Below are 18,644 nucleotides of genomic sequence, written 5' to 3'. Positions count from 1 at the left end.
TAAACAGAAACAGCGAGTTACATAATACAATTGTTAATATTTTGAAACATTCTTCAATTTCACTGTCGCCCATAATCATATCACGTATTCGCACGTGAAATGCACGTTTTCGATAACATCTCTACGTCAATGCAGTATTAAATCGCGTCTGTGGTGAAGATTATACATAAACATACATCGCTACAAGCTGAAATCGGAAGAAATCACATTAATAGTCTCCTATCTAGTACAGCCAATGATGAAATATGTACAGTAACTATCAGTTGAATGCGTTTTGATGATTCTCATGGAAACCCTCCAATTTTCATCACTTTTCGAATCTTTTCTTACTGTAATTTCAAATGCGAACAATATTTGCGCAATTATAGTTGTCTATTTCAGTAATTGGTTAGGCGTATGTCGCAATTGAGAGATACGCTCACGGTGTTCTAATTCATGCTTGTGACTTTACAGAATTGTCCATATGAACCCAACCCACCCGGTATTAGAAGAACACACATCATCTATAACGAGAAACTGTCCGACTGATATGCGGTATGTAAACATATAGTAAGCAAAATAACGTCTGTGTATGATATGCTAACGAAATATGAAGATAGATAGTCCATTATCGCATTAAATATATAAAGGATACTGTCCTTTGTTCAGATGGGAAAGATTTTTCAATGCGGATCTTTCGAATTATTCGAAATGAGTCTAGAAGTGACATCATTTCATTGTAAGCAACATGTAACTAAAGAGGTAACAATTGACTGAGCATCGCGCAGAGTTCTATAAACCTAATTGTATTAATATATTATATATTATGAATACAGGATATCATACTACACTCATGATTCACCTAGCTACCTGGATACTTATCTGTTGCTATGGCAACATCTGCGTAGATATAAGTGAATAATTCTGTTGAGACCAATTTTGATTGGCTATTGGTGGCAACTAATTCAGACCAGCGCATAGTAGTTGTTCAACATTTGCGCTCGGCTGTTGAAACTTGAAACAACTGAAGTTAGCCGTCTTATCAGGAGATTCCGTAAAGTCAGTAAATATGGCAGCGACGAATGATACATTGCCCGATCGTGGATCGCAGACGCCACTCTCGCTCATCGACAAGAACTTAGACATCTGCCGAGGCGTCATCGCCGTCATAGGTATGCTGGCTAATGGGTTTGTCATTTACGTGTTCCTACGAGTCCGCTTTCTGCGATCTATCACTAATCTGTTCCTTATTAACCAGTCCGCTATAGACTGTCTCTGTTCTGCTTTCTTAGTCGCGATGAAATTTATTCCCATCAGCTGGCCACTGCAATTTGGAGCTTTCAACGATTTCATCTGCAAGATATGGGTATCTGAATATCTTATGTATGGTCTCATAGTGGCATCTACCATGAACTTAGTCTGTGTAACAATTGAACGATATATAGGTATCGTATACCCATTGTTTCATCGCGGTAATTTTACTGACAGGAAAGCCAAGATCATGATTGTTTTTGTTTGGGCATGGGGCTACGCTTGCGAATTGGTATGGATGATAGTGAACGGAGCCGAAGACGGCATCTGCATGATGCATTTTCCGAGTACTACCTACCTACATTTCAACGGCTTCTGGTTTATTACAGTCATTTTCATCTTACCCGTCACGATCATGTTGTATGCTTATATACATATGTTTATTTCACTGCGACACAAGAACATAAACATAGCAAACGTTGAGGCGTCTGGCAGGACTGTCAAAATGGAGAAAGCCCGGCGAAACGTTATCAAAACCCTGGCAACCGTATTCATTATGTATATCTTATGTTGGCTACCCGAGCAGGCCATGTATTTCCAATACTGCGTCGGAATACCAGTAGATCTGACGGGGATCAAGTTCAACGTCGCCCTGCTGCTGATTAACTGCAACATGATAGTCAATCCATTCATCTACACAATACAGTATAACCAGTTTAAGCAGGGAGTGCGCACGGCATTTCGCCAAAGAACGACCTCAGCTATCGCGCCTCTTCCGGCGAACCCTGCAGATGTTGAACAAGGGGGTATCAGCCTGCCAAAAAGAACAGCAACGTCTACGGAAAGCGCCTCTAACATTTAAAATTATAGCACTTTTACACGCAGCAATATTACTATTACGTACACGTGCCTGTTCTTCATTGTATACAGCATTATGAATTGTTCAAACTTTGTGTGCGAGAATTACAATGGTATAACCATGCTATAATGTTGGCAATATTTAATCGCATAATGAGTGTAATCCTGATCAAAACATTCACATCAATTATGTGTCATTTAAAGTGTTATATTATATTATATTATATTATATTATATTATATTATATTATATTATATTATATTATATTATATTATATTATATTATATTATATTATATTATATTATATTATATTATATTACTATAAGTATAAATGAAGAACAATATTTTCATATCTGTATTGAAATAAACGACATTTAAATGTTACGGCTCGATTTGACAATGTGCGGCGTATTATCGTATATTTCAGACTGGCAGTCTGGGTGATTTATTTCTTTTTAAACTTAAAATTAAATAAAAAAATAGCGAAATAGAGGTGTTAACGCGAAATCCCCTGTAACCGCGAAATCACCCAGACTGGACGTTTTTGCCGCGCCCTCTGTGGTGAAAACAGGAGCTAGTGTGTTTTTGGGTCGGCATAGTTAGTCGGTAAGTAGGTACATTATTTTATGAGTGATAGGAGAATGTACCGCGACTGACAGACTATGCCGACCCTACTTTAGGTCATTATTTATGAAACGTTCCGAGCGCCTATGCTTCCGTGTGGAAGCGGCAAATCAATTACATTTGAAGTTGTTCCGTTCTGTTTAGATGAAAAACAGTTTGGCACTGTCGACAAGTTGATCTTTAACGCGACCCACAATGTTTATCTCTTTATGCACCGCGCACGCCACTCCTTTTCTGTATCCGTTTAGTGATGTCACTGTATATTATGAATAAATAATAGCAACAGATTAGCTGCAAATATAACCAGTCTGTGGTGATTTCGCGCTCACCCCACCTTTCGCAAAACTATTTTTTCCAGTTTTTTTAAAAATCACCACAACTGGGCCAGTCTACACTTATTAGTATTATACGGAATAAAGTAGCTAACTGAATTATGTTACACAACCGCAGGATGGCGCTAATCATAGTATCAGACCATTTCTCGTTCACTGCGAGATCCCGCGTTATGCTTGAAATCGAAGGTAAAACAAAGATCGTAGTGGCGTCAACAAATCGGACGAGACAAACGTGGGGTGGGTATGTGCATGTTTGATAATGGTATAAACATTTGATGATGGTCACTAGTAGCTTCGCTGTGAGTGGCTTTCGCGGTAATTGGGTTTCGTATCTGTAGGGTTTTGCGGGGAGTAGGGCTTTGTCTCAGTAACTGGTCCTTTCATCCTTGTTGAGAATTAAAGTTTTACGTTTCTTTAACAACTGGTGCTATTCTGGGAATACCATCCTAGCAGGAGTTCCAAAATAAGACCCATGCTCTGATAATGCCTCTAGTTACAAAGACCAAGAAACATTATCATTATGATCGTATTGGTGTTGCAAAGGACAGTTGAATATTGTTTATTGAAATTAATAATCCCCATAACCGTTTTCCAATATAGATAAATTGTAGTACGTAACAAACTATATAACTCAGTCTCAACAATGAAATAAAGGAATGTATATATTTACATTATTTATACTTTTATTGCTACTGTACTGATAGAAATACTGTATTTCTAAAGATGCAATAAATATTATTATTATTATTATTATTATTATTATTATTATTATTATTATTATTATTATTATTATTATTATTATTATTATTATTATTATTATTATTATTATTACTACTACTACTACTAATGCATTGCAATACAACTAATTCAAATTGAAAGAAATTGCAATATAAAGTATTTATCAGTAATACTTCTCAAAGGCATATTTCGCAGTCAGTGTTATTTACGAAAATATTTGTTTATAATTTTATAAACTTGCTTGGCAATACCCATCCCAATTGGATATATTGTGTACATATTTTAATAAATAAAGATATACTAACAAAAATGAAATATTAATTATTTCATATTTTATTATATAACCTGCACAACAGTACTAATCAATATTTGTCCTTGCTAGAATGATGTGTAACTTCATACGGGAATCCTGATAAAGTTCACAACTGGCGATTTAGCACTATTAAGGATTGTCAACTTCCCGTGAATTTGATTACCTAACATGTTTAGGTTTATGCGCTGCAAGTTGCAGAGCACGTACCTAAGCGGCCGTCCCTCGGCAAATAATGAAGCAAAGGCATTTTCGATGTCAAAATCGCGAAACTCTCCCTTTTTACGCAAACTGGGAAGTTCGAATTACTAAATGAAGTACAGGACGACGAAGCTTAGATATCCAAGAACCAAGACATACCAACAATTATATCTCAAAAGTGAATAAGTCTAACCAGACCATAAGTTGGAATTCGTTAGTACTCTAAATATTCAAATATATTTTAGTATAAGGTAGTAAATATTGATGAAGCAAGGGTATATCAATACCATACACGTCCAGATGTTTCATAATCTTGCAGTCTTCATAGCCATTATTTTAATATCTGTAAAGTTATCATTACACATAGAATTGCAGAATATACCGCTCCATTTCTTGTGTGAAGGTCAAATCCAATGTATACTACGTATGTAACCACAACGGACGTAGCTTTAATCACTGACGAGCCAGCATAATTTAATTTGCATTGTCCTCTAATAATACCAACGTATTGACTGCCACGTTGTGCGCTACGCTCATACGCGCAATGGATCTAAGTGGTACCACGTTCTATTCTTGCGATATTCCTTAAATAGCAACGATAAAATACGGTACTGTCGCACGTTTTTTTCGCGTACTGTTTTAGCACAAATGACGTTTACTGTGAATATTGCTGATCTATGGTCAGTAATATTGACGTCACGACTGTGAATTATATCCGCCAGAGTCATTAAATAGCAATGTTTCAGATTCTCTTAAAATACAGACATCAATGTAATCCACATGTCAATCACACACAGTAAGCACTATTACATCGAAAACAATAAATACACTGAAACTGAATGCTTGAGCCCGGGGTCTCAACAATAACTTTATTGATCACCTATTTGTCACGCGGTCACGTGCTAATGTGTGATTAGTCTTGACCTTTGCACCTCTTAGTGCGATGCTACCCAATTAAACTATGTACGGGTTTGCAAATATTAGGCTAATGAGTAAGATGTATAAGTAGAACTATGGTATGAGTAAGGATAACGCCTAGAGCAGCATCTACACCATCAGCTATTAAATGTAAACTCATCACATCCACTATATTTATTATTGGCCGAATCTCCCAAACGGAAGTACTGAATAATATAATACGTTTCGCGATAAAGGCTAAGGCGAGTTCAAAATCACGAGCCCGTTTTCTTAGACTGTCAACATAAATGTATTTCACCTTGACTAAAACGATTATCATCGAATGAGTCAAAACTTTAGTTCTGAAAGAATGATACAGGTCGTTCATCAGTGCCATGCGCGTGACGTGTTGTTTTAATGTAAATTACATGCACATTGTGTGCATTTCTATAACATACACGATTTGCGTTCTAACAGTGTGTAGGGACGACCATTACGATCAGAGGTCAGCTACACATATGGCATTTCATTTCTGCCTTGGACAAATTTATTGTTTTTGTTTTTTACAGCGATGATTTTGCTGAACAGTTCGCAAAAATTTGTTTTGTTCTAAGAAGCCTCGTGCAAATTAATTTCCCTGTTTTAATCCCTCTTCCTTTCCGCACTCCACTCTACAACATGAGCTGACATATTTAATATATGTGTTGACAGTTTTCCCTACACGACCAAAGCACATCCTAACCCGCAATAATGAGATTGATGATGATAGACTAAAACGATTATCATCGAATGAGTCAAAACTTGAGTTCTGAAGGAATGATACAGGTCGTTCATGAGTGCCATTCGCGTGACGTGTTGTTTTAATGTAAATTACATGCACAGGTATACATGCAACATCACTTGAGCAATGTTGGGGGTGAAGTGGAGCGGGAGAGTGGACATTTTAGTCATACCTCAAGACCTCCTTGGCGAAAGAGGTAGAAGATCCAGATCGGGAGATGGTAACAAACGGATTTGGCGGAAACTTCATCTGGAAGCTCAGACCTCTTGCAACACTCCTAACAGACAACAGTTTAACCTGTATCCGTAGGTACGTGACTAGGCATTTCCCTTCTGTTTAAATTCATGCTCCTTACTAGAGGAGTCAGGGTTCTCTGAATTTGGTGTGTTAGACTATTGGAGAAACGACAAGTAAGATTGAAGAAGATGTTACTATCTGAAAACTGACAGAAACATATAGTATAGGATAGGATATTTAGTAGACACTGAATTACATTGTGAGTTAATTGTAGGAAAAGTGGTTTTATTGATTGCCATGTGCAGAAGATAACCATCATAAGTGCGATATTGGTAATTTCGCAGTACACTGATTCATCGTAGCGGTACAGACTTATCGGACAAAGAGACATCCACACAAACAAGTGTTTATAACAGTTAAAATGAAAGTACTAGGGCTCTCGTGAAAATAGTCAAAACAATTATGCTAGAACCATCATTCATGGCAATTATCGTGGCGACTAACACTGTAAATGACGGAAGCACTTTCATGTTTTTCATTAAAACACACCGTTTTAATTGCAAACACACTGTTGTAGTTAAAAACATGTGTATTATATAATAAAACACTTGTATTTTCTATCCAAATAGTAGTGTTTGAGTATTTTTAGAAAACTGTTTTAGGAAGTTATTAAAGCACTTTTTGATGAAAATTAAGCACACTTTTCCGAAATAAAACACTAGGTGTTTTACGGTGACATAAATGTGTAATTAAAGTGTTTATTGATAGAACATTTAAGGGCTAATGCATCCACATTTATGCAAAATTAAGTGAAAAGTCTGGTGACTCGTGAGTAAACATTATGCTATATATGCCAACTAGACAATCACCGAAAGTGACGTAATGATGCGATGGGTCATGACATTACCTCCAGAAAATAATTTTATGTCACGCACCAACCTATATGGTCTTACCAACCTAAGTACAACTAGAAATAGAGACACGTGGTGAATTAAGTACCTCGTGGCCTAACGGATTTTATTAATCCGCATTTGGTGAACGGTAGTTGTAGTTCCAATCACATCTGAGCATCCTCACATGTTATTTTTCTCGAAAAATGCTCAATTTGAACTACTTCAGAAAGCAAAATCAGCAACGATGTTTCAACCCAAAACAACAAACTATAAATGTTTTCAAAGTGTTGATGTATAATACACATTTGTGTTCATGAGAGTAACACACTAAAACACTTTTTTTTCCAAATTGTTAAATTGTTTTGTCTTGAAGAACTTTGTAAAACAAACACACATGTAATGTTTCAAGGTAAAACACCCGACTATGCATGTTTTATAAGTGTTTACATATACGTACAAAATGTAACTAAAGCACTTTTTTTTTAAACTGTTTTATTTTGTGGCACTTCAGAAAACAAACAAACATGCAATGTTTCAACCTAAAGCACCCGATTATATACAGGACACTTTTGTATGCATCTATAATAGACACACTACTTATTATCGACTGTATGCAGCAAATTTATTGGGGAAAAATTCTCACACACGTCAAATTTGGCAGCAAGTCATACTGTGCATGTAGCGATAAATTTACCGATTTTAGTATTTTGCGAGTGTGCATACCATGTACCTGCCACAAATTTAATAACCGATGGAATTGAACATGCACGGTGTTGTTTTCAATGTTCGAGTTAGTAAGCTGGACGACGGTGCGCGAGACAGGCAATTATTCCCTTTGATCTCATCATTAGATTCAATTTCTTGACAGCTCTTATTCTATTGGCGGAGCCTCGGTGTTGAATTCAAATATGGTGAGTACCACACACCTGTGCAAATTGTCGCCTAATTTAAACGAGCTCCTTTAGGCCTCTAATAATACTATGATGAAATTGTTTGCACGTATCTGTTGATCGACTTAATTTGCTGATTACTAGCGAATGGCTGTGTTATGTCTGTCATCGTTTAGGCCCATGTGAGGTTCTGGACGGAACTTGGTTCAGTGATTTGGAACTAATTACGAGATAACCGTCGCTATTTGGACTACTATTTCTGACAGTTTGTATTCGCAATTACTAATATAGTGAACGATTAATCAAAAGATATGACGTGTCCAGTACTTAGTGTGATTGGCTTTATGAATGAAGGTTACGCCCTAGAGTCTTTATACTGCTTTGTAATTGGTTAAGGTTTTGAAAGTGAATAAAGTTGTTTGAGTTGGTCTTGGCGAGTACACGAGGAGAGACGTAGTCTTGATACGCAGTCTAAGGCAGTCTTGACACAGTCTTGGGCGAGTCTTGAGTCAGCTTTGCGATAGTCTTGGGTACTTTTCCCCAGGGCGCTGTGTCTTATAGAGTGCTCGACTGACCGACTAAGACGAGAGTTGAAACGTATTTCGTTGTGTGCGTCTATTTGACTGTAAAGTTTAAGTGACTTTCCCGATCCCGTACCTCAAGGGGACGCGATAGAGAGACGAGACGATATTCCCCCCTGACACGTGTGGAGAACCCAGAGAAGAAGAGAATTCCCCCCAGATAATACACAGTCATTCAATTGTTATTCAGAAATTTAATTAATATAATAAATACAATATGAAAACAAATATTGAACAATAAATACGTTTGCTACTTCTTTACGAATATTTTGTGATACCTTTCGTAAATGACGGCTGACATTAATGTGTGTTGCGTGTTCAAGTAACTGGTAACTTGTGTCGTGCATACGCTTATTCATGATTGAATTATACTATCGGGGGTGTATAGACAGGCGGCACATTAGTTGAAGAAGCAATAACAATTTGAACCGAATGAAGTCTTTTTTGATTTTCTGAGTTGTATACTACATTGATATTTGCAGCGGCCTCCATTCATTTCTTTATGTGCGGGATAACTGATTAAACTGAAGTTCATGAATTTACAGGACCAGAGAATTCCATACCACATTACGTCCATGCCAACGCCCCCCCCCCAGGTCAAGATCTGAGTTACCAAATAAAATCATAAAAATGTTGCAGAATTTAACAGGAAATTACAGTTCAATATGTGGTCATATTCTCGTTTATAACAACAATAATATTTTCATCTTATATCGCATTGTTTGAAACAATAATGATAATTATTTGAACATTACTCACTGCATTTCGATAATATTATACTTTTCAGGATTTAAGAGAAGCGATCGAAGCGAACAAGATGAAACTGCTGATGTTGCGAATTAATTTTGTCCTGTTAATATAGGTTACTACTGAAGGGGTTCAAAGATTTTACTGTTCGTTTCAGTTAATTACTCATCTGTTTTGTATTGTAAATTTTCGCAAATATTGGGTATTATATCTACAGTTTCACTAGAACTTACTTTATTAATGTTTATAATTATGAATACATTCTTACTTGATTATGTGATTTGTTTATCGTTTGTTATGATTACTGTACAATAGTGTAAAGTGCCTCATCATGAAACGCATCATTTGATATATCAAAAATGATAATGTTAATGATTTGTTACTATGTTATCAATGTAAATACATTTTAAAATGTGTCTCTGTTACGAGCACTTGTCAATATTGTGTTTTGCTGTTCAAAGTGTTGCGATGATAAACACTTTTTCAATATGTAGCTAGTGAAATCTCTTTATTAAAACATGTCTTCGGTTGAGACATTTTTCTATGTGTCGTGATTATAAACTCTTTACAAAATGTGTGTCTAGTAAAAGCACTTTAAAAGTGTTGTGATAATAATCACTTTTCAACATGTTCCTGGTGGAAACACTTGACAAAATGTGTGTCTAGTAAAAGCACTTTTAAAAATGTTGTGATAATAATCACTTTCAACATGTTCCTGGTGGGAACACTTTACAAATATGTGACTAGTAAAAGCACTTTTAAAATTGTTGTGATAATAAGCACGTTTTATACATGTTCCTGGTGGAAACACTTTGCAAAATGTGTGTCTAGTAAAAACACTTTAAAAAGTGATGTGATAATAAGCACGTTTTATACATGTTCCTGGTGGAAACACTTTGCAAAATGTGTGTCTAGTAAAAACACTTTAAAAAGTGATATGATAATAAACACGTTTTATACATGTTCCTGGTGGAAACACTTTAGAAATGTGTGACCAGTAAAAACACGTTTAAAAGTGTTGTGATAATAAGACTTTATATACATGTTTCTGGTGGAAAAACTTTTAAAAACACGTGTTTCTAATGTGTTATGGGCAAAAACATCCCTGAAATGTTCCACTAAAAGTGTTTTTATAATATACACTTCTCTCAATTATGCAGATTATAAACACTTTAATTGTTTTTAAAGTGGGGACAAGCCTATAAAAACTTTGAATGTTTTATCACAAAACAGAAAATATTTTTTATTGTAAAACAGTAAGTAGTGTTGTAAAATAACTCATTTGCGATTTTAAGAAAAACACTTAATGTGTTTAATTATAAATCACTTAAAAGTGATTTTGAAGTGGGGACAAAAATGTGTCATATTTTAAAACACATAGATTTACAGCATATTTACTATGAGCCTCAGACTGACTTCATCATTTATTAATTCAACGATGGGTCAGAAAGAAAACGTTACATAAATACTACAACAGACGGAAGAGAATTTGCAACGCTAACAAACAGACATTGAACATCACCTGCGTTGTGTGGGACATGTCCTACTTAATTATAATTGATAATTATGTTAATTATTGCTTCGTTATTTTTTTTACTTGTACATATATTTTAGTGGATTATAGAGTGCATTTTATTTCATTTTTGATGTTCCTTTGTTTAAAATATGGAATAGTTCGGCACTTAGTTTACCGGTTTATTTAAGTAGTTTACCAATTCGCCACTAATCCTCTGACTTCTATTAAAATAAACCCCGGCTCATTATACCTATTTGTTATTTACGACCAATATTTTCACGAAGTATCAATTTTAAAATTTAATTGTGTATACAATACAAAAATAATAATGAAATCACGAAATAAATATAACCATAACACCATGCCTCAACGGATATACCCCATAACACGATGAAAGCACAGCATCACATGAAGGTGGTACAAGACATTATGAGGACTGTATACCATAACATGAACAGCGTGACATGCACGTCAACAAATGTTTATACACTATAAATGTATATCGTTTACGAAAGGTATCTAAAAATGTTTGCAAATAAGTAGCAGACCAAAGTATTGTTCAATATTTCATTTCATATTCTATTTATTTCTAAATAACAGTTAAATGTATTATTAGAGACTTAGAGGTGCTCGTTTAGAGTATATGCAAATTTGCACAGGTGTGTGTTGAACACCATATTAAATGGCAATCACTATTGAGGCTCCGCCAATAAAATAATCTTTATGAAGAAAATAAATCATCTAATGATTAGATCACAGAGAATTAACGCCTGTTTAGCGCTGCGTCATCCAGCTTACTGAGTCGATCATTGATAACAACACGGTGTATGTTTAATTCCATCGGTTATTAAACATAATATGCACACTTGCAAAATATCTGAATATATAAAACTGTTTATTATTGAAAATACTAAAATCAATAAATTTATTGCTACATGCACATGCAAATGGTGACGTGTGTGGTATTTTTTTTCTAAAATCTAAAACATATGCTGCATACAGTCGATAATAAGCATTGTGACTATTATGCATAAACGGCATACAAAAGTCTCCTGTATATGAACACTTATATAGTCGGGTGTTTTAGGTTGTAACATTGCACGTGTGTTTGTTTTCTGAAGTACTTCAAAATAAAAGTTTCGAAGAAAAGTGTGTAAGTTACTTTTATGAAGTTTAGTACATGTCGTATACAACAACACATGTATGCGTGTTTGTTTTAGCAAGTGCTTCAATATAAAAACAATTTGGGAAAGTGTTGTAGTTACTCTTTTAACAAATGCGCCTTATACATCAACACTTGTGAAACATGTATAGTTAGGTGTTTGGGTCGAAACATCGTGATCTTGCTTTTTGGAGGAGTGTTTCAAATTGAACAGTTTTCGAGAAACATTTTTAAATATGAGAATGCTCAGATGTGTTTGAAATTACAACGATCATTCGGAGTATCAACATCCATTAGGCCACGAAGTACTTAATTCATCACGTGTCTCGATTTCCAGTACAGTAGGTTGGTAAGACCATATAAGCGTACTTGCAATTAATTCGTCGTTGTGTGTTTACAATGTGCTAATTGTGTAAAAATGTTTTAAAAACACTTTTCTAAAAATCCAAAATATTTTAGATTGTATTCTGAGCATTTTTGGATGGCTAATAAATTATTTAGTTGTGGCTATTAGTTACATTTATTCATCTCTAAATAATTATGATTTTATCTGTATGGATGTACATCGTAATATGTGGTTTATTTAGTACAAACAAGGTAAATCAGATGAAAGTATCACATTCTCTCCTCAGGCGTGTTTTGCGAGTTCAATTGAATAGTTCGAAAAAACCTTAATATAACAAATGCGCTTGTTAGGAGATGAGGCCCCCTAGCAAGATTCAGATCCTAATCCTTAACAAGAAACTAGTGGATTTGAGTGATAGAGAGTTTATGTCATGCACGCTACTCTATATATGTTAGCATGCATGTTAAGTATGTTTCAAACTGAGGTTGAGAACAGCATTGGCCGTTTTCGACAATGGCATTCCGAGAGCGCAAACCATCGCCATAGTTGGTTAGCAAATAACATTTGATCATTAAGACCTCTAACCTATTGTACACGTTTATTATACTCACATAAGCTTATAATTTCTTTTTTTTAAAAGACCAAACTAAGTCTTGGATAGTTTTTTTTTTCAATCAAGGAATCGACCTTATCACACAATGGTCATGAAATTCAATCGCTTGGTTTGTATTGGAAGCACAGTACTTTCCTGGACTTTTTTTCATTGAACGGTTCATTATTTGACGAATAGTCATTGCAAAATTGTTTTCCCATAGCAACGAGATCTGGATCTCACTCAAAAACACCTATCATTCAATCTATTACATCTTTGTTCTAGTTTTAAATATTTAATCAATCTCTGGTATAAATAATTCAATCTAAAATCGTGTTTATTTGTATTTTAACAACGAATTCATGCTGCAGGCATATTTGCATTTGGCAGGACTTAATCTCGGTAATATTTTTGGCATGGGATTACGTTCAACCAAATGTCATATGTCGCTTCACCTGTTCTCTGACTTAATCGTGAATACATCTCAATTACTTAACTACTCCATCATACTAAGCCCCTACATAAATCGCTCTCCTTCAGTTTAAACGCGCTTACATGTTGTTACTCTACAAGCATAACAAAGTCATAAAATGGCTCAAAACTACTTCTTTTATCTAATTTCGGCATGTGCATCAACTACCACTAAATACTACCATCTTGATAGTTTGTATGCCGGTTTACGACACAAATAATTTAAACTGAATACGCTAATAGCAACATAGAGGGCGGGTCCCGCGAGTGGATACATTTTGTTCATAAAGGAAGAAGTCATCCCGTCCCACACAGGTACCCTGAATTCGTAACCCACGTGTGGTCTAGGTTACTGAGTATTCAGTGGCGGACGTTAAAGAATTGGTTGTTGATGAGGGAATTGCGTTGACGTTGCCTACTACTTTAACAACCGCAGCAACACTCGCTTGTCCCGTCAAATCCCACTTAAAAAAACCCTATGCAGATTGATTTACGTAACTGTGGCATATTTGATACTAGTAGACAATGTAGCTCACATCTAGTGATCATTTTTGCCTTGGATGCTGCTTACGTTTGTTGGCAAATGATAAATATTATTCTCGCAGGGACTTTGTAAATTTATTTCTATGCTATATTTTCAGGCTAAGAATATGCTTCATCATTGCCGGTAATGCAGTCATCTTTACTAATCAACACTAATCTACATTCGTTTCGACATTAATCTATCATTGTGTAGATTTCACTTAGTTTAAAAGCTTTCCAGTCCAATAAAAATGGCCGGAAAACTGTATTGATGAAAAAAATGGATCTAACCATTCTGTGCTGTTATTGCTTTCGATATCCAATTTGGAAAGACGATATTTAACAAAGTTAACAACGCTCAAAACCCCAAGTATTGTTTACAGTAATAGCTTGTCGGTGAAAATGAGACAAACATGTAAAAACACGATTGGCAAGGGCAATCACTATGCCAGTCAATCCCAGTGAGGACACGAATAAAATTACGTTATATATTAATTGTATATGTCATCAGTCATATGTACCAGTAAGTGCAAACATCCATACAAAGATTGTTACACTAGTGTTAATATTCATTTACATGTTTTATTGTTCATTCCACTGAAAAAAACAACACTGTGTTTCAAATGAACAAAGACACATACGTGTATATTTAATAACATCAGCAGCGATTAACGCCATTGTTTTATCTTCGGATACGAACAATCGGTTCTTGTCAATCATTCACTACCACCCACCGAGATCCGGCTTGTGCATTCGGAACTACTCAATGTTACCTTGCGCATTACATTTTTTTATAACTGTCTTTTTCAGGATAGTAAAAACTAATTCTTATGCATGTAGTGGCCTGGAGCTTTGTCGTGATCTCGAGTTCAAATCCCGTGTTTAGTTTCGTAATGTATGTATTTCTGTTTGTCTGTAATTGCATTTATACAACGAAAACACGTAAGCGCCTACAGCTTGACGGTAATCAGTCGTGTTTGTTGACGTCAAAGTAAAATAACTATCATGGGATTACAGATAATTAGCTGTAACTACTCTTATTACATGTGTATGTACCGGAGATATCGTTTTTATTTTTCCAACATACTTCTAACACAATCATATATCGTATCGCAGTATTTTAACATAAAACATGTTATCGTTTAACTTAAAGGGCGGTGGTCGTCGTGCCGCGTCCTGTTCGATAGCGACGTATACAACGCGTGTAAAATACATTGTTTATTTACATGAAATTCGAACACGCGCTGCGCGACGACCACCGCGCTTTAAACCAATTGTGTCCATTTAACATGGGTAAATAAAAAATACACATTTATAGAGATAAAAGTCCTAACTCTTTGCTACTGAAATAAAATACACGAATCAGACGACTTAGCGATACCAACAGTAAGACTAATCATGCATGGTATATTTAGTCTTGGTTTGTATTTTTGATGGCTATGTCAAACCAAATATTTATCACCATTTCAAGGGGCCAAATTTCAATATAAATTTAATGAAGTACGTTATAGTCTATCGGATTGCAACTCGGCTTCGATGTAGCCCTAGTCGTGTTAGCGTGACACGGGCTGTACATTGTAGTCGAAACGGCCTACATTACTTTTTTGTGGGTGGTGTACATATATCTTCCGTTTTCGGTTTTCAAGTATTTTGCCGATCTGAATTTACTTTTTTAAATGCATGTTTTCTTTTGAAAATTTTAATTCGTAAACAACACCCACTTTATGTTTACTTTCACGCACACGCAAACATGAAAGCTGGAGTGGAACAGAAATGGCGAACAAACTGCTTTTCGCGAATTCAAGTTAGTTTGCTAATTTTTTTCTTCCGTCAGACTAGAGTTTTTTTTAGCTCGAGCCAGCATGCCTATCTAAACACAGTAACTGTATGAGGGCGTGCTATGATGCTGTTGTAACGCCTTCCACTGTATACATGGACACTCACCAGTGAAGAGAGGTGCCTGCCTAGCCGATATAGTAGTTTTTTTAGATTAGAAATTGATCTCAAATGAAAACAGTTGGATTTATACATATACGTTTATAAATATGAACACCGATTTTGATTTTCAACTTAATTGAAAGCCTTTTTATTTTAACTAAGTCGGCCAAAAAAATCAAATCAAATGCAAGGGCTCAAGATAACTTGCGAATCCCGTAGATGTAGATGCCGACTTCACAACTTTAATACCCCTAAGTCAATCGCGGTATTTTGTTCACCATGTCGTCGAAATATCTTTTAGCTGTATCAAAACGACTTTACGTTTTAGATATTATCATCCGCGTGATGCAATCATAAGGTAGGTTGATGAAATATTTATTTGTGTTAAATGAAGAGGCACTTATCGTGTATTCTTTTTAGTAGGACATTTTATCCACCTAGATTTAAATACATAACCGGAAAATCACACGCATACTCACAAACAATTTTATTGACTTGGTCATCATACAGTACATTGCCCCACTGTTGTTCGACTTTTAGTGATACGACTATTACACCACTCGTATTTTTGCCACCTGAACAACGAAATACTGAGGAAATAATATATAACTCGTTATATTCTTTGTTTTGTATCAACAGCTAGAAGATTAGTATAGAGAGCTTCATCTCAGCGTATGTGTAATGAACTGAATGCAATAGTAATAACTGATTGTAATCATTTGAGACCAAGAACCTTCGAGGAAAACCTGTGTAATATTCACAATAGACTCTCTCCAACAAATACAAGCCGTTGTACGCAGTGTACAAAATGCGACCAGTGCCACATCAACAAGATCAAAGTTGTTTTTAAAAGAGATGGAAGGCAACCGTTTTCCCAGTGAATTAATGACTGTAATCCAACTCTCTAATGATCTTGCTAAGTGCAGTTTGACAAGAACATTACTTTTGAAACCCCGACTGGGCATTAACAAAAACGGCTGTCAGTGTGGGAGTGGATACACGATGAGCATTCGAAGTATACGTTAGTAGGTTCTGAAGGCTGCTAACTATTTTGGAAGGACGTAAATATCATCTTTGGCGATACCAGCCTGTTAACTTAAACTAATAATATACACTGAGAATGTAACAAAGTATTTACATGAATTGAAATCCAGATCTAATGTTTATTTCAATTATCTATTGGTAGCTGTACAAACAAATATGATCACATCAAATACATATTCACCATAATTGGTAAGGTTATTGTGTGCCGAATTAAATCATAGCGCACCCATGCAATTCTTAAAAAAAACCGTTGTAATATTAATGTAATAATAGTTTAAACAATAAATAAACACCAGATGTGTTTTACTAATGCGTTTAAAAAAATGACCAATTCTGTAATTAACATTGGTATATCGTATAAGTAATTTATTCATAGAATTTACATATTTATATAGGTGAAGAGTACTAAAAATAAACAATTTCGTGGGTGGAATTTTACTGTTATTTTTACTAGTTTGAAAAGCGACCATTTACTGATTGTTTGCAATTTTTGTTTTGCATACTCTGACGTTTAGTAAACTGCTTCGTAAAATAGTACTGGGCTCCCAGGGAGCGTTTGCGTGGCCATCTCTTTTAAAGCGGCAATAGATGTAACTATCGATTATTTTTCTTCTTTTTTTATTTTTAATAAAACATTTCCTCTGTAATTAGTGTCAATATGCAATATCCATCGTCGAAATGTGAACACTGAAAGCATAGCATGAACGCTATATGTATATATCGACGTTGTGCTTTAACAATTTTACAAAGATGATATTACTGCATGGAAGAAAAAGATGTTTTTTTATTTGTGAATGTCATAAACATGCGTCCGATGTTTGTGATTAGTTCTCAGTAGCACATACCTCGGGCGAGTATATCAATATGTCGGATTTACATGATGACGCAATGTAACATTCGCAGAAGAAACCTACATTCTCTGGTGAAGCTTAAAGGTTTTTTTCGCGCTGGAAAACATCCACATTGTTAATTTCTTATTTACTGAATGTTTGAATTAGTCATCTCCAAAATATCGCGTATCGCAATAATTCTCTGAAATACAGACCACCGTCGGTATACTGGGTATATCTTGGAAAACCCATTTACACGATGTCCAAATTATGTCTATTATTTATTGAGAGAGACTAAAATCGTGACATTTCGTGATGGACGATTGTGAAAACATATTTTAGCCAAAGGATAAATGTAGATGCCAATAATAGTAGAAAGAACACATTACTCTGACTTGTCGTACTTTATGTTGGAAAACACACACGGTTTGCTATCTGAGCTAGTGTCTTGCTTCTCTCTTTCTTCTTTCAGTTTATCTTACAAGTGTATTTCATTATCTTGCATGTGTATTTCATTATCCTGTGAGTTATCACCAATGCACACTTCCCTAAGCAATCCCCCATTTTAGTGACTCTATTCATTGTATTTTTCTGTGCTTTATTTCTTGTAATTATTTTGAGAGGTATTAAAGTCAGGAGCTTTAACTCGATATTTTGGTGTATGTGTATTTCATTTCCAGTACTGTTGTCTTGTCTATATCATACTAGCAGTGAAAGAACCCCCTGTTCAGTGTTGGGTGCTCTCTCATTCCATGTGTATTTCATTATCTTACATATGTATTTCATTATCTTACATGCGTATTTCATTACCTTTCATATGTATTTCATTATCTAACATGTGTGTTTCATTATAGTAGATGTGAATTCCAATAGCGTGCATGTGTATTTCATTATCTTACAT

General features: G+C 35.2%; 1 protein-coding gene across 1 annotated transcript; it reads left to right on the top strand.

Annotated features, from left to right (window-relative positions):
• Positions 1 to 1,048: 1,048 nt before the first annotated feature.
• Positions 1,049 to 2,092, top strand: LOC102801638 (kappa-type opioid receptor-like). The gene has a single exon (XM_006817480.2). The coding sequence runs from the start codon at positions 1,049 to 1,051 to the stop codon at positions 2,090 to 2,092; it is 1,044 nt and encodes a 347-aa protein (XP_006817543.2).
• Positions 2,093 to 18,644: the final 16,552 nt, after the last annotated feature.

The sequence above is a fragment of the Saccoglossus kowalevskii genome, chromosome 17 (assembly GCF_978046115.1).
Source record: "Saccoglossus kowalevskii chromosome 17, keSacKowa6.1, whole genome shotgun sequence".
Classification (NCBI taxonomy): domain Eukaryota; kingdom Metazoa; phylum Hemichordata; class Enteropneusta; family Harrimaniidae; genus Saccoglossus; species Saccoglossus kowalevskii.
Note: the sequence above shows the minus strand (reverse complement) of the source record. Positions and strands in the feature narration are given on the sequence as shown.

What these genes read in the sequence shown, in the direction of transcription:
- LOC102801638 (XM_006817480.2), top strand. Translation starts at nt 1,049, where the DNA reads ATGGCAGCGACGAATGATACATTGCCCGATCGTGGATCGCAGACGCCA.